The following is a 23,397-nucleotide window of genomic DNA, read 5'->3' on the forward strand; positions in this document are numbered from 1 at the left end:
GTATACCTGATCTCCCAGTGGAGGAAGTGTGCCTCAGATTCATACATTTAATCCTAGGATTGACACTGCAGTCGAGCCACAATATCTGTTTAATGATATAAATATGTTGCGCTACTCTAATTTGCTCAACTAGCCTTAGTTTGCCTTTATTCTCAAATATTGTTTTGGTGGATGAATCTTTTTCCTTGGCTCTAAAATAGAGAAATCTGATTTATATCAAAATGCATGTTTTAACAGTGTAATACAGTATGTTGCGCATTTAAGTAACCCCCATTGCTTTTCTGATAGGCAACAAGCTAGTTTTTTTTGTAGAAGTATATCTACTATCATTACTCATCATATTTTTAGCTGCTGCAGTTGGTGAAGTTTCAGGATTAAAAGACTGTTAATAGATCCGTTTTTCACACCTGTCAACCTTAATTACCCTTCATAGGCAATTGCTGCTTTTCTGTAAATCAGTACTTTTGCATTCATATGCCAAGATGTGTAACTGATGAGTGCAGACATACTCTGGGCTTGAAAAGGGTGTCATAGAGGCTGGGCATTAGACATAATTTAAAATTATATGCCTTTTAGTGCAAATAGCGTTTGTGCTTTTAAACCGTATTATTACATAAAATGAAAATACATCTTTTAAACCATTCCTCATTGACTTGACATTCATAGTCAGTAATGAGTGTGGGTGCAGTGGAGTTGATGACATGGCTTTATATATAGAATGTTTGAAATACAATTAGCAGATGCACAATTTGACTGTTTAACTTTTCTGCTTTAATTATGTTCTTGAGGCTTGAAAGTGCTCTTCTGGTTAAGAATAGTGATCTTTTCTCTACCAATGTTAGAAACGTTTGCAAACCTACTTACTGTCCTGAAGGCTGACGGACTTTTTTTTTGTAAATATACCAAGATGACACTTATTTGTAAGGGCTACAGAAATCGATTTAAAAAAATGCCAGTGATGGTTGTGCCTTCACAAAACTGTTTGTAAAATGCACACAGCATCCAGAAAACCTGTCATACAATGTTCTGCAATTTTCACTTATTGTTTTTCAAAATTCAATCGTGATTCACTTTTAAATCCTAAATTGAAACAAAGCCTTATGAAAAGCATAAGGTGTTAGATTTCCCACTTAGAAATAAGCAGTTATTTCAAAGAAGTGTAAGAGTCAGCAGGCAGATTTGATAAACTATTTGCATACACAATCTACAGCTGAGTTGACAACATATTTCTACAGCACTGCCAGAGTGCCTGCCTCATGAATTAATTAGACCCGTTCCTATGTCCCTTCCAAACATGTCACACTTTATTGTGCGAGAAATTGTGATTATAATTAGAGTTAAAGTGAGGACTGTCCTGCTGTCTATCAGTTCATATTATTGCAATGGTCAGAAAATTATTTTTTTCTGTTCCATTAGTACCTGCACCATAGTAAATGCAGAAAAACAAAGCACGATTTTAGAAGTAGTCAGATATAAATTCAGTTCTTTGGGTGGGATGGACATTGTATCAGCACTTTCAAATTTGCCTTTTTTTTTGCAAGACAGGAAATGAAAAAGTTACAGATATTCAACTTTAGATAAATATGAATTCCATGTCCCTGTGTTATTCAAACAGATGAATCATAGCTTTTTAATTAAGTGCTCTTTCACATCCAAAGAATCTCACAAATCGAAAAGCCATTAATAAAATAACTACTGCAAAAAAACGCTTTGCAATTTAAAATGTAAAACAAATGTCCCTTCCTGAATTAATTTGACATTTTTTTGTTCTACATTGACGTTTCACCTTATCCTTCTTATTGTGCAAAACAGATTTTCAGTTTTCTTTCAGTATCTTTATTCAGTCTTTGCAGTATTGAGCGTTTGAAGTTTGCATTGCCTGAACAGTCTTTTCTCTAAAAGTACAATACATACTGTAGTTCTTCCTCTCTCACAAATGGAGTGTGACTACTAAGCTCCCCAGCAGTATGTACTGTTACTTTTCCCTGAATTGAAGCTGCCTGCTTCCATGCTGTTTTTCATCTGACCCGTGTTTGTTGTGAAGTAAGCTGTTTACCAGCGTTAATTGCTTTAGTTTTTGGAGCAGCAGAATGCCCAGAGGCTGACACCGCGCTAGGCAATCCCATTTCAGCCTCCATTTTCATTTGCTATCTGCCCAACTGTGAACTACCAACAAGGTGACAGACAGCTCCTATTTATCATGTGCTTTCCCCCCAACAGCCACTCGGTGTGGGCACATATTTGGAAGACAGAAAGCGTCACCATCGCTTCAGCAGTGGGGGTTGGTCTTTGGAGCCAGTTTCCTCTTTTCTTTTTTTGCTGTTCACTGCACTCTGGAAAGCTTGTGTTTTACAGCCCAAAACACTGATGTGTTCTACATTTCATTAGATGAAACTCACCCCTTATAAATTGATCTCAGATAAAACAACTATGTGGTGGATTAAAGAGGCTGAAAACAGTCGTTTTAAGTCCACAGATGCAGCATGCACAGACCCTTATGCTAGCTTCCAATGCTTTTGGCCCAACCTGTCATTGCACCCTATTGTTTTCATCAGATTTATTTCCCTCTCTGGTTTACTTTTACCCTTAAGTTTGAAAGCTTGGCGCGCACTGAAACCCTCTGCAGAAGTGGTGTTACTGCAGCTTCCTGATACCACATGAGGGTATTGTCTTATTGTGAGGTTGATGTTTGCTTGGAGCTGTTCGATTGTTTGTGCAGCAATGTGAAAGCCAAATGTGCTTGATTTAAAATGTGCTAAAGAAGGTCACACATCGTCACACAGCTACAGCTGAATAAATTTGCCCAAAAATATGGCGCAGACTCAGATCTGGTGCTTTTATAAGGAGACTTTGATTCGTCCTAGGAGTTGATTATTAAAATAGTAATACTGATGAATACTTTAACACCATATATAGCTTGTGAGAATTCTAAAACAAATAATCTTTCAATGTGTTTTTAACATGCTTAGCTATATGCTTTTAAAAAATATCCACTTCAAGTAAGTGTGCATACAGTAAATCACAAATGAGTTTTCTACTTCTGGTTAGAAACAAAGTTAATCTGAGCGTTCTCCAGTTCAGAATAATGTAGTGCCAGGCATCTTTGCTTGGGTCTTCTCTGGGGTTTTCAGTGTTCACTGCTTCATGACACTGGCTGTGAACTCCACAGGGAGCTAATAACTGAAAGTAGGGCATTTTGCTGATTGCGTATTGTAGACCAACTCATTAAGACACCTCATCTCTTTGAGGGTCTCAATCCAGCAAGCTTTGCAGGACTCCTTAAAACATTACGTGCTCTAAAATAGGTTAAATTACGCAAATTACCCAATTAAAAGTTCACTTGGAATGATAAATCAGAACATCACATGGCTCCTTAGGTCTACTGTCCAGGACTGCTGATACAACTCTTTGCAGTTTAAAGTTTGATCATACTGTACTTGAAGATCAAGTGTAAAGAGAGTTCTAACTACTGTAAATCGGCAAGTATTTAAGTTTTTTTTTCTGAAAGAAATCTGTGTCCACAAACTGGGGTTCATCCTGAAAACAGCAATGACTTCAAAGGTGGAAGACAATTTTTACGTGGTTAAAATCCACGGCAAATATATATTTTAGGTTGATTTCAACCTTTATAGAATGTGTGAAGTCTATTTCATGTATATACTCTCTTTGGTCTGTTTCTTTTTTTATATTTTCTGTTAATGTTTGTTGTCTATAAAGCCTCTTACCATATCTTTCCATATTCAGCTTCTAGAGGAAAGGGAATATTATAAATTCTCATAATTATTTTCTTATAATGCAAATGTAGCCACATTAGTTGCTGACAAAAGTATTTTTAGCCACCAGGCATCAAGCACAGCAGCAGTTCTTTGAAGTAAATTAAAGTGCTGTGTGCATGATGTGGCCTGGATGTTTATTTCAGCGGTGTAGTGTATTCTGAAGTTTTTTCTTGTGAGATGAGAAGGATAATTTGATATAATTGTGTACTTTTCATGATTCCTTCTTTAGCGTCTGTGTTATCTACTTAGTCTTCTTTCATGAATGTAGAGCAATTAAATCTGCATTTGTATTTGAAGATGGGTGTCATAAGACTCTGTTCCATTTTTATTTCAACATGGTTTTTTTTTCATTGCTACCACGTGAAACAATTGTGCTTTTAAAAGTCCAGGTGGGGAGAGCTTATCAGGTTTTAGTCGGTGTCTGGTGAGCAGAAGGATGGGAGAGAGGAGGAAGCAGGGAAGGATTGCGGACAGCTCCCGGGCTCTCCTGGGGACAGGCTGCTGCCAATATGAGCCAGCTCACCTCTGACCTGCACGCCTGCAGCTGCTGCCCAAGGGGGAAGACCAATTCAGGCTAATTGACTCCCACAGGGAAAGCTGTTAATTCCTCTCTTCATACTGCAGCCCTTTTGTTTCATTTATCAATGACTGTTTTGACTGGCTCTGAAAAATTGCAAATGCTGAAGCCTGTCTTTATTGATTTAGAACAGATAATCCACACCACTTTCTCAATATTTGTAAGGCAAAGCAATGCATTGAAAGAGGTACTGCTTTATTCAGTATACTGTATTATGACCTCATAAGTAATGATAAATCAGACATAATTTGTGTCTAAAACTTTTTATTCCTCTAAAAAGAACTGAAGACATTCTTAAGTACTGAAAAATCAAGCAAATGTCTAATAGATTAATGCAATTATATATATTGTTTTGTTTAAGGTGGTAGATTCATTTAGTTATTGGTTTTTGATAGTTGACATGTAGTGGGAAAATTAGATTGAGAACTTAAACCTAATAATCACCAGTAATGACGCTGGGAGTTCCAATGCACCTGTCTGGCAGTCACTATACCATGTTGCATTAATTGGGAAAATGTGTGAATGGCTGTATAAGAACATCAGAAAATACTATTTACAAGTAGCAAAGAGGATATAAAACCTGCACTGTATAAACAATGAGACAATGTACTGAAAATGCAGCACAGTACAAGATTGGTCTTGCTCAAGTATGTCGACGTGGAATAAATAAATCGTTTTGACAGAGAACACAGGAAACACATTACACATGACTAAAACCCAGTTCATCCACAGTTTTTATTGCATTCCAGTTTCAAAGAGACACGTACAGTAAACTGTAACATGTACCTGTGGTCAGGTTTAGACCTCAGCATGTTATTGAAATCAAACAAATCTGTAGTAAAACATTTTGTTCTTAATCTTGACTAAAATTATTTTTAATTACATTTTAGTCTAGGACCTCCCTAGAATCAATGTATTAAGAGTCAGTTCATTATGGAACTGAACAACTTGCTGATTTCTAATCACTTTAAACCTATAAAAGTGGTTCCAACTTGAAAACATCAAAAGAAAACTTCTGTTGTTAACACACTGCACACACTGAACATACTGCATGTTAACAAGCATATGCTGATCTTTAGAAAAGGAATAAAAACATGACTTGGACTTCTTAGAGAATACAGTGTGCTTCAAAGGAACACTCTCTGGTTTTCTTCACTTAATAATAACAAGCATTATTTTTTCTTGTCTCTTTCCATGCCTAGTCAACACCTCAGACATCTTTTTTTAGTGGTTGCATTTTCCTAATTTGTTATCATGAGCCAAAGAGAGCTCTGGTTTCAACTGGCTATAGCTGCACTTAACTATGTTCAGACTATGCTTTTCATCTGAGATCGGTGTATTTATTTACCCCTTTTTTTACCAATATTTCTTAATGAACTGTGATCTGCAAAGTATGTTTTCTTCTTTTCAAGTTCAAGTTTGTCATTATACTCACACACAGGTATATGATATAACAAGATGCTATTTAATTAGCTCTCAGACGATAAGTAATACAATTGTGTTAGAAAAGAAAGACAGAGACAACAGGCTCTGTGCAAAAGAACAGGTAATGTGCAAAACAGCAACAGTTGTGCAAAATCATACTTCAACAGAATTAAATAAAGGATACAGAATTATGGGAAGTGAACATTTTGACGTGAGGTAGAGGTAGATTCCAATCTGTGTTTGAGTTTTGATAAAGAGAGAAGGCACTGTAAGGGTTCAGATCAAAGGTGAGAGTGGCTGGGAGTTTAATAGTTTAATAGTGCGGGGGTAAAAACTGTCTCCGAGTCTGATAGTCCAGGCCCGAATGCTCTGGTACCGTTTTCATGATGGTGGAGGGTCAAACAGTCTGTAGCTGGGGTGCGTGGGGGTCTTTGATGATGCTTAGAGCTTTCCTCAAGCACTGTCTGTCATACAGATTAGGGTCTTCGGCCTTTAATCTCATCCATCTCGTCCATCTCATTGGTGGAAGCTGAACAGTTTTATTCTGCAAAGACCGAATAGAATCTTTTTGAATGAGAGCATTAGGTGAAGAATAAATGTAGCACTGTAGAACTGTCTGAATGAGAGGACAATTACACAGCAGTTGGGCAGGCCAGTGACGCATACTAAAAAGGAGGCCTGAGCCCCACTGCCCATTTCACAGAATGAAAATAAATCAGCACTCCTCCAGCAGGGTCCAATATTTCAGACTTCACTCTAAGTGTAGCAGGACCTATGGTAGGGGGAGGATTGGAAACAGTCCCTTAAACATTTTTTACCGTTTCTGATACGGTAAAAGATCAAATTAAAAACAATGAGAGATGTATTGAGTATTCAAAACATTTATTTACGCATTTATGTTTGTAGAAAAATCAAGTATGTGGATAAGTGTTTTTAGCCTCATTTTGATTAATTGATCATTTATGACTGATATACTGAGAGTATTAATTGGGCACAAGTGTGTTAAGGTTTTGAATGTCAAGTCTGGTGAAAGAGAATAGTATAAAAAGGAGTTAATGTGCTCCACTTCAAAAGAGAACAACTTCTTCATGCCTTCATGTATGTTGGAAGCTGAACATATTTGCTTCCTTTGACTCTCTGGTGGTGGAGCCAAATCTTATTCAGTAATAAATCAAGGTTTTTTTGTGATCTGATGACATTGTGGGTATTGGAAAGTGTGTGACAGACATGTATAACTACAGTATATGGTTATGGTCAATTGAGAGATCATGTGTGATGGGCAATAAGTGGCTATTTGCTACTGAACTCTGCAAATAGTCCTGATGGTACAGTGCTACATTGACCAAGCCCTGGGACCTTCTGCCTGTATGCAGACTCATCCTGATGTGACAACATTCCAGCAGGACAATGCATGGCCTTGTGCTATTTGTATAACAGTATTCTTGACAGATATACATTTCGTCATTAAGCCCCATTAAATGTTTTGAGAGAACATGTGGTATGTGGGACTAGAGACCAATGATGAGACACATGCTTGTTCAGCAACCTGGTGCAAAGAATGTGTCACAAATATACACCTTGTCAACACACACAGCTAACCTGTGATCAACACTGTTGATGATAATTGATCATATACAGTACCTGTCATGTCTGTTCAATTAAAATGTCACTCTAGCTGCTTAAAGTTGTCTGTTCTTACTATGACTAGACCGACTCTCTTATTGAACTCTTCTAAAAGTACGTTCCTGATCTAAACCTGCATACTTTTTAAATAGAACTATGCTTGTATGTATTAGTTGTATAAGGCTGCTTTTCCTTTCATTGTGAGCGCTATACTTTTTTTTCTAAATAGACTGTAGTAAAATGTTATTAACAAAAATTAATAGCAGAAATAGAACTTTTTGCTTGCCACTTACAATTTGAAGCGTGGACCTATATCGCATTCTGAAAATACTTTTTACGATATCTAAACCATTTTTGAGCTAAATTTTAGGCCTTCCTCTATTTTGAGTTCCAATTTGATTATCTGTCCTTTTCTAGGTATGAGCTGCGGATTCGCTATTTGCCAAAAGGATTCTTGAATCAGTTCACTGATGACAAACCAACACTCAACTACTTCTACCAGCAGGTAAGATGAGACAAGACAGAGAAATATATTATTCATGTAGGAATGTTCAGTACCGTGCCAAAGTATTCAGACCCTTCTTGTAGTGCCCCATTTTTGTAAAATTATAAAATGCTGCACATTCTTAACCTAAATATTTTATTCAAGAGCAGAATACTCAGAGAATTGTAAAGGGTAAGATAATTTGCACAAAGTGTCATCAAAAACTAAAGAGAACAAAATGAAATGTGTTGAGTGAATAAATATTCAGATGTGTGTACTCTGGTTGAAGCACCTTAAAGTATTTGCCTGAATCAACTCTAATTACACTCATGTCTTTTTGAATAAGTCTCTATCAACTTTGCACATTGGCTTGGTGCAATGTTCATCCATTTTTCTTGGCAGATTTTCTCAGGCTCTCTCAATTTGAGAGGGGATTGCTTATGGACAGCAATTTTCAAATCTTTTCACAGATTCTCGATAGGATTCAAGTCGGGACTTCAACTGGGCCACGCAAGGACATTACCTTTCTTATTCTTATGCCAGTCTAGTGTAGTGTAGCCTTAGCCTTATACTTTGGATCATTGTCCTGCTAAACAGTGAATGTTTGCCCCAGTTTTAAGTCTTTAGCAGACTGAAACAGGTTTTCCTCTAGTATTTGTCTATACATTGATCTGTTCATTTTTCCTTCAATCCTAATGAGATTGCTAGTCCCTGCCGAAGAGAGGCAATACCATATCATGATGTTGGCACCACCATGCTTGACTGTAGGAATAGTGTTGAGTGGGGAAATTTGCTGTGTAGGATCTGTAACAAATGTAATGCTTCGTAGTCAGACTGAAAATTTTTCTTAATTTTGTTGACTGATACACGTATTATGCAATCTTAGCCTTTGAACTCTATCACTCTTTTAAAGTTAGACTCACAGTGACATTCCTCACCGGTTTCCTCCTTGCCTCGCTACTCAGTTTGAAGGAACAACTAGGTAGTGCCTGAATGTAATGTACCTTCAATTTCTTGATGACTGAGTGGACTGTGCTGAAAGGGATACTCGGAGACTTCAGTATTTTTGTCCCCTTCGCCTGATCTGTGCTTTTGCATGACTTTATCCCTGACTTGCTTTCAAAACTCTTTAGACTTGCCCATTTTGCCTTTGCCTGAAATTGAAAGAATTACTATGATAGCACACAGACAGGGGCCATCCAAATAATTGTATGGCTCATTGTAGTAATTTTGTGTATCTAAATTTTAGTTTTTCCACAGCAAGGGTTTGAATGGTTATATAATAATGACTTCTCAAGTTTTCTCAATTATTTTTGTTTTCTACTGTGGAGTATGTACATATAACGAAATCATTTCTACTCGATATGTCACAACTGCAAGCTTTAACACAAAATGTGAAAACTATGTAAGGGTCTGAATACTTTTTGCAAGGCAATATACATTATGTGTGAGGCATTTTCCTAGAGTGCTGATTGAACAGTCTTTGTTTAAATCATTATTTCAATTTAAATTAAAAAAGGAGATTTGAAAAAGACCAAAAGTGCAGTGTTGTTGGTGGCATTTATTTGCTTGATCAGTTTTTTATTTTTTACATCATCCGTCTTTCCTTTTTGTGCTTGTGTTTGCACATACAGAATGTATGAGTGACGCAGGTGTGTCTAACTGCATTTTCTCGGGCGAGAAATACTGTACAGGGTTGACATAGATTTTGAATCAGATGGAAGTAATGTTTGTTGTATACTGTAAATCTCTGCAGTCTGTTAAAAATAGGTCAGTAGGCTCCAGTGTGCTATACACTCAATGCCCCTGAGGTCTGCTACTAAATGTAATGTTTCAGTTGCAAAATGTTATGAGTACTGTTGCTTTAAGTCATTCCTAATCTGAATGGGTTTTCTAGATGGCAGAATGAAAATGTTCACATTCCACTGGCTCATGTTGTTAAAATTGCCACAGGATTTTTGTGATGAGAGCAACACACAATTATCTTTCACATGTGCTTTAGATTATAAGGTTTTATGGACCTCCTGCGGTATTTTCTCATCTTGTGTAATTTGCTGTGTTTGAAAATTTTAATTCTGGGTCCTCTAATTTTTATCTAAAAAACTGCAAGATGGTTTAAGGTTTAAACTTCATCACAACATTAAACGCAAAATGTACAATTTAGGAATAGCTGTTTTCCTGGACGTCATTAGCCTTCTGATGAAGATTAGATGTGTTTCAGGACTGAAACACTGACCATGTCTGATATATTTTGTAATATTTTTATTTATAATGCAAGACAATACAAAGTCTCTGTGTGAAGACTAAATTTTATTTAGTGGTTTAATTTCTAACATTGATTTTCACAGTGAGATTTAATTTTCTTTGTACACTCAGGATTTGTTAAATTCATAATTGTATTAAACATAGCTCTTAAGAGTTGTAGCAACAATTCAAATGAAAATGTTAAGACCTTCCATGATTTCATGGTTTGCATGGACATTTTTGAATAAGCATGCATTGTTGATTAACATACTGCCTTTGTTTTATTTTAGGGTACTATATAGTAACACTTACAACATAGGTCAATGTTTGTTAAGGTTGTGATCAGGACTGAAAAACTGTTTAAAAATACTTATTCATAGTTTCTTAGGGAGATTAGAATTTGATGTCCCCCATCAGAGATGGCTTTATAATGCTTATCCTCTACCAAATTACACAGGAATAAAGTCTGGTATTTATTATAAATTGTAGATAGAGGTGTTTGATCTTTTTGCCTATTGGCTTCTTCTACACTACATATACACTATAGAGAAATATAACCATATGAAAAAGATGATCTGCTGTAAATGGCCTCTTTTTGTCTTTTTGTCTGCGGCCTTCCTGGTGTTTGGATAGTTGGAAGACTGCTCACATTCACTAGGTCATATATTCTGTAAAGCATAAAGCTGCCACGATTTGGCACTTTAATCAGTTTAGTGTTGACCAATGCTCAACGTCAATGAATTTTGTATGTCACTAGCACCATTTTCATCTCCAGAAGAACTGCTTTTTAGACACCATTATTTGGCGTAATCAACTGTGAAGGCATTTTAGTCTTTTATTACTGAGCCTCTTTGGTGTAACTACAATTAATAGTTTTTTTACTAATATGTTTTCCATTTAATGAAATTACAGTTTCTATTTAAGTAGTTAAAAAGTACATTTTCTGGTTTCATTAGTTTCAACCTGGGTTCATTGTAGCTGCTGTAATTTATTTTTACAGGTGGGGAACTATAAGACAATGCAGGGTTAGTTACGTTGGTCATCTTCCTATCTTAAAGTTCGGAGACCTAAGTTTGTATCTTATGTTGGATTTTTAGGTGCAATAAGTTAAGGAGATTTTGAGCCAAATAGTTTGTAGCGATTGGTCCAATAGTCTTTGCATCGTGCTTAGAGAGATTTATTGCTGCCTAAGTTATCCACGGAATTGGTGTATGAAGGATAAGTATAGTATAAATTTTGCACAACATGCCTCTAAAACTAATACTTTTGTTTCTACAGGTTAGAAACGACTATATGTTAGAAATAGCGGATCAGGTAGACCAAGAAATAGCTCTGAAGCTGGGCTGCCTTGAAATCAGGTGAGTGGATGCTTATAAGTTGCAGATGCTTAAAAGGGTAGCAACTATATTATATTTAGGGTATCTGAAGCTTGTAACCAGCTACTCAGCCATGTTGTTAAAGCAGATTCTCTTCTCTCAAGAACTGTCCAGATGAGATCTTTGGATCAGCCATTAACTACCAACAGACTAAATGGGCCAAATGAATGCATTCTATGTATTACAATATCTGCTTCTCTAGAAGAGTACACATTCCATTTGTTAAACTTTATTTTTTTTGTCTTTATCACAGGAGATTCTTCCGGGAGATGAGAGGGAATGCTCTGGATAAGAAATCAAACTATGAACTATTAGAGTAAGTTGAGTTCTGAAAATTATTTTCAAATATTTTTTTCAAAAGTCAAATTTCAGCATTATTCTTTTAATTATGCTTAGGGTCAAGACAGAATGCTAGAGATTCTGAAAATGCAACATTTTTAATGCCTCCATGTTAACTTATTTTTAATCAAGAAATTTAGTTGTATATTGTTCTAAATATAAAAGCTCTTATCATTGCTGTTAGTTTTGTGCAACCACCTAATATTGATTATTATGTGTTTTCACATAAGAGAGTCTTCTCTATCTTGTGAAGTATTGCGCAATTTAAATGGATTCATGGCGTCTACTAATTGCCACTTGTTTTCCGGCTTTCAGATTCTTAAGAAATTATGATGAGTCAGTACAATCGTGGAATTTGTCTGTAGGTTAAGGATTTTTTATTTAATTTTTGTATCCTGCATCAAAAAATACCCTGCTTTTGAACATAGTATATTTTGTTACTATTGCTTTGTTTGGCTCATTAGTTGACAGAAAAAAAACTGTGGAAAAACCTGACACCGTGAAACCTACTTTCTCCTAACTCTATCAGAGAAAAGAGGAATAGTTGTGCAGTTCAAGAGAAGGAGAGAAATTGAGAATTCTTTGCATAAATGAATGGAAAGTCAACATGCTTAAACTTTCCAGAAAGTCGCTATTGCCAAAGAGCAATAGTGGTAGTTGTAGAATTGATTGTTTGGCTGTTTTTATTTTGCCGATACTGTATGTAACAGTGAACTACATTTTCAAAGTTTATTTTCGTCACACAATGTCCCTTTAACATAATCTTTTTTCTGATTCTGTTTCCCCGGTAAAAAAATAAAACTCTGCTAATTGCTGAACAATTAGTGTATGATAATTAGCGTATTACACCCATAAGAGATGAGACAAATAGGTAAAAAAATAAACTGTTGAATACACAGATGTCTCTTGACAGCTCACCTTTTCCAGTCCTTTCTATTCTTTTGCCACTTCTATAGCCAGTGGGAATGCTTTACTTATTTTCTTGGCTTTTGTAGATCCTGAAGCACTGGCATCATGTTTTGCCAATATGATGTGAAAAAGAAGGAGGATTTTCAATGTTACAAATCACTAAAAGACATTAAAAAGGAAGAACCTACAAATTGAAACACTTCTGTTGTAGCAAAAATAGCTTTGTATGGCAAAAAAACGGGTATAAAAATGCATTATTCAATTTTTATGAACATAACCGTCATATAGGGTGGGGTGTGTGTATTGAGGCTCAAGTTATTGAACATGTTAAAGAGCATATTTTTCAGGAGAAGATTTTCTAAGTGTACAATAATTGCATCTATGATATTTTGAATAAGGATGACTAACAATTCTAAAAAAATCCCTTATTAGAGTTATGAAGAAGCTTTGCTAATTTGTCATCTACTGAAGATGTCATGACTGCTAATTGAATTTTTAAAATTAATTATAAAATAAATGCCAAATATGCTAATTAATACATTATTTTTCCTATGGATGAACAAGTCCTCTTGGCCTTTAAGTCAGTTGAGAAGTTCATACATTGGGAGCAAGTTAATTGGTTAATTTTGCGGAAAGATGCTTTAGTTCCTTTTACTATCAGCCATATAAAATCCCAGTCTTCCGTCTCTATCCAACTTTGTATTTGCCAGCAAATCTCCTAGGATAATCCAAGAGAAACTCCTGCATGTCCACTAGTAAATGGTGGATAATTATTTACTGCAGCCAATGAAGTTTACTGCACCTTATTGAGGTTTGGACTATTAGAGATAAAGGCTATACCGTGCATTATTCCCATACTAGACAATAGCCTAATAAAATGTTATTACATAATAAAATGTATTATGTGTGGATGGCTCAGTTTAACATGTATGATCCACAGACATAAAAGTATTTAAAAATGAAGACATGCAGTTCTTTTTGAAATATTGCAATATTTGATTCGTTTCCTGGATTTGCATTTCATTATCTGACTAAAGTCTGTTTTCTGTCCTGTCTTGTTTGTTAACTCTGAAGAGAAGCTGAAAGGGGAAGTATGAGATCCATCATGTATTCTGTCATTTTTATGGCCAGATAATGTAGGTCATCTTAATAGTGCTTCTTTACACACTTGGCAACATGGTTGTTCTATTTATAGTTAAGAATAATTGATCCTCAGTAATTTGCAGCAGTAACTTAAGATCCTTAGTGACTTTTTCTTTGCCTGAAGAGTATTTGATATTCTGCTGGAGTACTGGATTTCCACTGTAGTTGTATTTTGTCAGGTCTCAAGTGACAACACATTACCTACAGTCTCTATGGGACATATTCTCTTTCATCCTGCTTCCTCTGTTATGGTAGAGAATGAAATAAGCCTGTTAATATTTGAATACTGAAGTTGGATGCTAAAGCTTTTAGTCTATGCATTCCTTGCACTCCATGTGACACCTTAAGACTGCTGTTTATGTCAGTTTTCCACCAGATTTGAAAAACAAGTCTGTACTGATGTGAAAGTAACTTCTTAGCCCTTGAGATTATACATGTTCGTGTAATACTTTAGAATGGTGGGAATTTCTTGACCACAAATCGGTTTTATTAAATAACATTTTTGCAGCATTTGTCATTGCCAAAATCTTAGGTCTCATTTTCCTTCAGGCTATCATAAAGTAAGCAAGATATTAAAAGAAAAAGGAAGGTTTATTTCCAGCACTCTCTCATTTAACACCCCTGACAAAGTAGTTATTGTTTTTCCGGAAAATTTAAAATGACAGAGCTATCAGGGAGTTTGTTTACTAGGACAAAAGTGATATACAGTATTTAGACTACTGTGTAATAAGTGTTTTATTAATATAATGAAACATACTACCTTCAGCAACTCCTGTGTTTCTCCCATCTTAAAAGGCTGGAGGAATTCAAAAAAAAACCTTGCTGTATTATGAGCCTTAAGCATCCATTTCCCTGTGCGTTATAATTGCATTTAAGTCTTTTGTATTTTAGTCTTTGAAACAAAGAGATTATGTCCAATCAAATCACATCTTTGACACAACTCTAATACAATATGAAAAACTACAAGAAATATTCTTTCCCGTGGAATAACCTGTTTTCCATATCTTTAGAGGAGAAAATACTGCGTAATATTAAAGTAATAGGTTTATTCTATGCTGAAAAAAAGCATGGAATAAACCTATTACTTGTTCCTTTGCAGCCTACGCATGCTGACGCAGCTACCCACCTGAACTAATATTAAAGTGTTGTTCTTATCACCTTCAGCTCTTGTCTGAAGAGTTATGCAAAAGCAATTGGAAATATTACACCAAATATTTCGTTTGAATATCAAAAGAAATATCACTTTTAATGTCATTACATCTCATAGTTATCATGTAAATGACTATTTTTGTAGCAGAGGCAACTGACATTGTATTGAATACATCTGTAAGTGTATAGTGCTTATTAACATTTGTCATCAACACAATGAGATCACAAGAAAGTCGTTGTTGAACAACCATCAAGAGGACAAGTATTGTCCTGCTGTTGGAATGCCGTTCGGCCGGAATTTTTGCATATCAGGACGCGCCTGCAGGAAGGACAGCAGGTGACGTCTCAGGACTTGATCAGTGTAGCACTGTGCAGTCAGGTGGCTGTCGCTTCAAGTGAAGTTCTATAGCAACTCATATCCAGGAAATCATGCTTTGATCTCCCCATTGCCTGCTTTGTTGTAGACATCAAATAGCATACTGTTGTGCATGTCTGCACCATACTTGCTGTCACCCATCAAAGTTTTCTAGATAAAACTGTGCTAAAGAGAGCTCTAATCCTGGTGAATCCAGCTGAGTGGACTTTGTCCTGTCTCCAGCAGACATTGGCATAAATGTGTTCTTTTGATATGCACAGCATGTTGGTTTCTCTTTTTTCTTAAAACAATGTTCAAACTTCTCTTTCTGAAACAACGTGTTTATTAAATATACCTCGCTGCTACTGCTTAATCTCAACGAGCTGTTTATTTTCTCATTCCTAATGAAAAATTAAAGTGCGACAGTGATTGTTGCATATTGTACCCCAGGAGGTAATGTCAGGCCTTTATATAACAGTGTAGTAATGCAGATATGCCAAAATGCACAATTACCCACTTTATCACATTTTTCCATTGCTATTATAAAGTATAGTTTGTGTCTCTATTCCTGTTTAATTCAGAGTTGAGTGTAATGACAGAAGAATAAAAATGAATCTATCTGATCTGTACAAAAGTATAAAAAGATGCCGGGGATAAGCTTGTTTATTGCTTTTTAAACCAGCTTCTGTGTTTGATTTTTGTCAACATTCAGCCTGCTCTCCAAGTACTCTAAGAAATGTTTTTTTTTATTAATGCTTCTGTCACAAAGCTCTTTGATTGATGGTTATTTTATGACCCAGGCCTGTTGCAGTGCATTAGCAACCAGAACAAATGTATCTTTTGTTGTAGTAATAAAGTATGTTTTCAATAAAAGTCTATCTGACATTGTGTCAGAAGTTCAGAGCATAGTTCTTATTTATAAAATTCTCAACTTTCAGTACACTCCCAGTTAAAGGCAAAATCTGTGACAATCTGTCTTTATTTCTTTAAAAGACATATATCTGAAATAGGTTATTTTTACTTATTTGCTTATGCACTTCTGTAGCGGTAACATTCTTGTTCAAATTTCACATCTTCAGTAAGTATTTCAGGTTGATGGGCCTTATTTATTCCTCTCATTTGGAACGTTTTTTTGTATTGTGATAAGATATTTCCGTAGTTTTGGAAAAACAATTGCCAGTTTTATTACAATTCATATGGTGTCGTGGATAGCTGTAAAATTCATTTTTTTAACACTGAGCTGTTTTGTCTTCTTCAAACAGAAAAGATGTTGGTTTGAGAAGATTCTTTCCCAAGAGTTTGCTGGACTCCGTCAAGGTGAGAAATCTTCATTGTAGTTTTATACATGACAAATTCCCTTTGATTGAAGAAATGTAAGGGTCACTTAAAATGGACAAATCAGATTACCTTTTCCACAGCAGAAAACAATTTTAATTACAACGAACGACCACTAGAAGCAAAGCTTCCTGATGGACTTATCCTGTGAGATCTAGGGGATAAAAATGAGTGTTATAGTTTATGGGAAGAGACAGACAATGTGGGAACAAACGATGGAACAGGAGTGAAAGTCCCTTTGAACTGAAGCTGCTTCTTGTATAAGAAAGCAGACAGATGCTGAGCCTGCAGCACAATGGGAAGAGTGCCAGCTGACCTGGGAGGTTTCATTAATCCTCCCATCTCGCCAGTCCCCTGGGATGAAGGGGTCCACTGTGAATTTCCCCTGCTGTCAAACTGGCTATTCCATCACGTAACTCTGACGTTGCGCATAATTTCCTGGCCGGTTCTCACTGTAAAGGCAGTTTTTTTGCCAAAGCGATGTTTATATTGCCGCATGGAAGTCAGATTAGCATCGGGGTCATTTTCTTCTTTTTGAGCACAACCTTGTGTTTTTCAGGTGTGATGTCTTCAAATCTTTCTAATGTTTTATGAAATATAAGAGATATATTTCAGGGTCTGTTTAATTAGGTACTGTACAAGTCAACGGCTTGTTCCGTTTTGTCATCTATGTGTTTGTTGTTGTTCAGACACATCAAATATTATCTTTCCAGTATGTCTAATAAAACCTTGACAGTGCGTTCAGGGGATAAATGGCAGATTTGGACATCAAAACATTGTTGATGTGATTATTTCTGCTATCCAGATGAACACATTTTATAGACTGCAAAGTATATTATCCGACAGATGGCTCAGGCTTTAACAGCTCATTCACAGGGTGATCAAATCAAGCAATAAAAATGATTGATGCTTGAATGTAATATTTGCATAATTAATCATCCGTAATTTATACCCAAAAGTCACTTAAATGCAATCTTAAAAGATTGATTAGGTATAAATAGCTTTTTCCCTGTTTGTTTTAAAGAAAGGAAATTAAGTTCCATCAAACATTAACAGTTTCAGTCTTAAACTTCAGTTGTTTTTGCTAGTTTCCACTTTCCTTCATTTTACTTTGGTTTTTCCCCAAAAGTGGATCCTGCACATTGGATCAAAAACATTTTTGAGCTGTACCCTTAATATTCTGAACTTGTGCTACCTGTCAAGATTGAAGAAAAGATATAGCTGTAGTGCGGGATGGGTGTGGCGTTTTTAAAGAGCTGTATGTATTTCTAGTAATTGCACAGGTTCTGGTAGTTTACAGTTCTCACCTTAGGTCAGCAATTTACATAATCTACCAATTTGTATGGGTTAAAAAACCTTTGGGTTTAGGTCCCTCTCTCCATGAAATGATTTTTTTCTTAAAATATCCATTTTAATTTTTTGTCTGACAAAATAGTAATCCTGCAGACTGCAGGTCTTAACACACAATAAACCAATATGTATATTTATTCACATGTAAACACATCTAATTTAAAAAAGAAAATCTCATAATATGCACTAAAAAGCAGTTAATATTAGGTGGGGTATGTGTATTGTAAACCTACAGATGAGAAGAAGCAATAAAAGGAAGTTTACTGATCAGTCATGCCAGTTGAGATTGTTTTGTGCTTACATGTATCTTACTGTTCTTGAAGCATGAACTCATTTACAACAGTGTTATATTCGACATCAGACTGGATCACCACCTATCATAGGCCTCTTTCAAGAGCCTGAGAGTTTTTCTTGACTGTGTCTTTCTGAGGGCCTACCCTGTAGTTCACTTATTATCCTCTAGGCGTCCCTGTAGATACTTTTTTATTTTAGCATTAGGCAATCAAAGGAAATATGATTAGTCAAAAAATTCAAACGTAATGGGTACAGATCAGTTGAACGAATTGAAAAATATAATGTAATTTGGACTTAAAAGCCATTGATTGAGTGAATGAGTGCAAGGGAAAAGAAAGGTGGCATGCAGTAAAGTACTGAGGCATCGGTATGCACTCACATGTTCCCCTGGATTAAAAAGTTAAGGTAATTGCACCTCTAAACAAATATTCAATAACCAATGGGGCAACTCCTATAACATGTCACTTAAGAAACAAGCTTTTGCCACAGTCTGACGATTTGCATAATCAAAGTTACATAATCAAGACATACATCCAGTGTCATTTTTTTTATAATAATAATAATTGCTTACACTTATATAGCGCATTTCTGGACACTCCACTCAAAGCACTTTACAGGTAATGGGACTGGATGATGTGACAGCAGCCATAGTGTGCCAGAACACTCACCACACATTAGCTATCAGTGGGGAGGAGAGCAGAGTAATGTAGCCAATTCATAGATGGGGATTATTAGGAGGCCATGATTGGTAAGGGCCAATGGGAAATTTGGCCAGGACCTATTTCGGTTACACCCCTACTCTGTCAGATCTACTTATGTCAGATTGAGTACATTAGACATGTATGTGTAATATCGGCAGTGTAGCCTGTGTGATAAATATATGGGCTTTTTTTTCTACCAAAACTAGACCAATCTGTTGCAAGCGAAATAGGTTTTAAAGAACATCAGAGAATCAAACAGGCTGTTCTCTATCCATAAAACTGCTCCTTGAGCCAGGTACAACATGATGGCTGAGAATACTTGGTGTTCTGTTGCCGGTTACCATTCTAAATAACTTATTTTTACTCAGACCTTGTGTAAATAGAAGTGGACATTTCATTGAACATGATGGGGTAAAAAGAGTTGGAACCATTACTGGAAGATGTACTGGTTTTGGAAAATCAGTGCTCCGATTGTGACAGATAGTAATACTCTCCCATACAGTGGTTTGATTGTTGTAAAGTCCACATGAAACAATCAATATGATAAGAAATTCAGTAAATGCAGAGCATAAACCACAGGATTAACAGACTGTGTTTTCATTAATATTCTGAAGAACTGACTGCATTCTTAAACTCTGATCAATTGAAGATCAATCAGGGTTAGAACCAAAACTATTTTGCGGTTCAAATAACTTTTTTCTTTCTCTGTCTTCGTTCCTAAGGATTGAATTAACCGACTTCTGCACAGCTGACACAACTTCAAGCAAGAAGGAATCCATTATTTTTCGTATTTTAACGATACTTTAACAATGCTTGAGATCATATGCAGTACTGTAATTATTTCAAATATATCTCATGTTTTCTTATTTTTTAGGCCAAAACTCTACGGAAATTGATCCAGCAGACCTTCAAACAGTTTGCAAACCTGAATGATGAGCAAAGTATTCTTAAATTCTTTGAAATATTGTCGCCGGTTTACAGATTTGACAAGGAGTGTTTTAAATGTGCTCTTGGGGTACGTGAAATTAAAGTTTTATGCATATGTACTTTTAGGAAACTATAAAGCATAATCTAAAAGTTTGATTCTGGACTGTGTGAAGTAAGGCCCAGCTTTGTCTGCCGTCTTTAGTACTGTCTTTCTTGTGAGACAGTTGTTCTATAGTGACACCTGCTGGGCAGCAGAGCAAAAATTGAGTTGTTCGTGGATTTTTTTTTCTATAACCATGCTTCAATTTCTTGTGGACATTCCATTTTATATTTATATTTGATGGATTTGTTCAGATTAGTCCATTTTCTGCATGCAGTGGAAATAAGAGATTTCATTCATGTCAGTCTATGGTAGATGAAGTTCAGAGTGAAAAAACTGTGACAAAAGATGCCTCTTTTGGCGCATCTGGTATGATGAGTTCTCAGTCTCGCATTTGCAGTGTTTCCAATGAGCAGAAGCTAGAGAATCTTATCCACCTTTTTAGAACTTTGATGTTAAGGTAATTACTTTGATCAAACTGTGTAATCCAAGGAAAATGAGTTTCCTGAGTACTACTTTTCTCTTAACAGTCAAGCTGGGTGATCTCAGTGGAATTAGCAATTGGACCAGAAGAGGGAATCAGCTACTTAACAGACAAGGGCTCAACTGTGAGTGCTTTTGTTTTATTGTATTTCATATTTGCTATTTGCTTATTATGCATTATTTTCAATAGCACTGTTAGCAGGGAGAAGGTCTGTTACTCTCCCACATTAAAAAAAGAAGGTAGAGCAAAGCAGCCTCACTTTCACCAGGAAAGTGCAAAAAGAGGGTATTAACAAGTCTCTGTTGAAAACTGAGCTGAATCGGCACCTCTTCTGCAGTCACGAAAGTCAGCTTGCACACAGGTAGGGAAATGATCAGGTCCTCATCATTGGTCACTGCAGGAATATTTTGGTAGAATAAGCATAACAATCACAAAAAAGCCCTTATAAATGATGAATTGTTTAACAGTGCTCTGAAATTAGCAAACATGAAGGTTAAGGGTCTACAATTTTAAAACGGGCATAATTATCCAGAGCAGTCTTTGTGTTACACTATTACAGTCCTGTGTTTATCAGTATGGCTAAACAAACAGTGTAGCTTAGCAAGTTTAACAAATATTCTAAGCCTGCAAGTCAATTGAGATTTTAATGCACGGCCTGTTTAGATTTTGTATAATTCATTATTTTCATTTAACAATCTTATTGCAAAATAAATACAGCTTAAGTATAAAGATTAAAGGTGTTTTATTAGCAGTTTCTTTATATTTGCATGGAGTAATTCAAAGCAGTACTTACTGATTCAGAAAAACCACTTCTGAAGTATCATTCTTCAGAACACAACACCTCATACTGCATAAGAAATACTGCTCTTTATGCCTTTGAAATATTAGTCTTTATATTCTTCAAGGAATAAATTTGGATGTTGACTTTACTTATCATGTTTTCTCTATTATCATACTTTTTTACATAACATACCTTTTACATAAGTTGACTTTCCATACGCATTTATTAATTTGGAAAAGATCCCAATTATTTCAGTAGTTCTCTGCTCAGTGTGACCTGATGTTATCTGAGTACCTTATCACTACCTGTGCAAAGCAGCAGCACTTTGCCTTGGTTTTGAGTTAGACATGAGCTGAAACCTGATACACCAGATCATCCTTGAGTTGCAGACTTGTTGGGGTTTTTTTACTAACCCTTATCGCAGTTTCACAGTTTTTCTCCAGAATGGAATTTCCAACAGCTTTGCTGAGAACAAATTATTTCATAAGTCCCAAGGTGCTGATATAATGGGAAAGGGATAACCTCTCTACACCACAAAAGGCTTAGGTATATTAAAACATGGAAAACAAATAGGATTTATTTTCCCCAAAGAAAAAAGAACTTTTCACCCTTTTTAACTTTTCAAGTTTTGTTGGAAGAAGCAAAAGTAAAGTAATAACTAGATTCCATGGGGGAGAATTGGCAATGAACCTTTATTTCTGGGAACAGTTGTAATGACATGGAATGACGAACAGTTTTCACAGAAGGTAGGGGGAAGTGAGAAACTTACAGCTCAAATAAAACTAAACATACAATACTATTGGCATAATAAAAGCAGTTGACCTCAATATGAGGAACTTCACAGACCTCGTAGAGATACAGTATAAGCAAATAGGCTCTAGGGCTTGCATGTGGAGCAGAAAGATCCAGAATAAACCCTTTTTATTAAATAAAACACCCTGTAGGGGAAATCTTTATCTATATTTAAATGATAATTCCTTCTTTCTTTCTAAACAATTTACAGTCCCATTTCCTTTTTACTTAGCATAAGCATTTTCAAGCATAAGGTTCTTTTTCACTCTTTCTAGTAGACTAGAGTCATAAACGGATAACATTACACATAAAACTGCAGATAAAAATACAATTTTAAAGCCATGTAAAACTGCCTTGTCATCAAATTTAGGAGAAAAGAGTTTAAGAGTTTTATGGCATAAAGGTACACAACAAATCCAAGTAGCCCAATATCTCTATTTTTTCTGATTGCAGTCTGAAAGAATTGTTCTCACATTTGACCTTATATTTCTAGATTTGGTGCTTAACAAATATAGTTTGGGTTTTAAGAAAATGTACTGGGATATGTCCAAGTAATTGTTTTCTATATGTCCAGCCAACCCACCTGGCTAACTTCAACCAGGTGCAGACGATCCAATACTCCAGCAGTGATGACAAGGATCGGAAAGGAATGTTGCAACTCAATGTGGCTGGAGCCCCAGAGGTAGGAACCAATCGCAAGAGGCTAGACTGTCCTGATACAGTCTGTGAAGTGTATTGGAATACAAGTGTCATTGGTTCATTTGCCAAAGGAATGAATGTATTGTAATTCCAATTAGCTGAGTCCTCTGCGGGTATATCAGAATTTATGTGGGGATAATTAGCTTTTCTTCATTTTATGACAAATCACCAATTCCGAATGTTGGAGTCTGGGCTCCAGGAAATTTTAAAGTGCCAACACCTTAGGACTGCTGAGAGGCGATAAACTACGTTACGACTACTGCTTTCATTACTTGGAAGTGCACTTAAAACCAGGAACAGAAGGCATTTCTTTACACAAAGTGTTGTTGGAGTATGGGACAAGCTATCACTCATGTTGAAGATGGTACGCTGACTTCTTTCGAGAATTGACTGCATGAGGTCCTTGGATCAATTAGGTACTAACTACCAAAAATGTTTAGAGCAGTTAAGTGGTCTCCTCTCCTTAAGAAAGAACCTTTTTTATGTTTTCTGGTCCAAATTAACACTTCTTTCGTGTTTCTAACCTATGGAGAC

At 35.9% G+C, this 23,397-nt stretch overlaps 1 protein-coding gene across 24 annotated transcripts in view; it reads left to right on the forward strand.

The window, feature by feature from the left end:
• Positions 1-23,397, forward strand: part of LOC138241535 (focal adhesion kinase 1) — a 163,557-nt gene that overhangs the window by 86,567 nt on the left and 53,593 nt on the right. For all 24 annotated transcript variants that reach the window (XM_069195128.1, XM_069195116.1, XM_069195123.1 and 21 more), the window contains 7 exons: positions 7,819-7,906; positions 11,408-11,487; positions 11,759-11,821; positions 16,663-16,717; positions 19,955-20,095; positions 20,638-20,715; positions 22,739-22,846. In XM_069195128.1, coding sequence (XP_069051229.1) covers positions 7,819-7,906; positions 11,408-11,487; positions 11,759-11,821; positions 16,663-16,717; positions 19,955-20,095; positions 20,638-20,715; positions 22,739-22,846 — 613 coding nt within the window. The remainder of the gene's footprint in view (positions 1-7,818; positions 7,907-11,407; positions 11,488-11,758; positions 11,822-16,662; positions 16,718-19,954; positions 20,096-20,637; positions 20,716-22,738; positions 22,847-23,397) is intronic.

Source organism: Lepisosteus oculatus, chromosome 10, assembly GCF_040954835.1.
Source record: "Lepisosteus oculatus isolate fLepOcu1 chromosome 10, fLepOcu1.hap2, whole genome shotgun sequence".
Taxonomy (NCBI): Eukaryota; Metazoa; Chordata; class Actinopteri; order Semionotiformes; family Lepisosteidae; genus Lepisosteus; species Lepisosteus oculatus.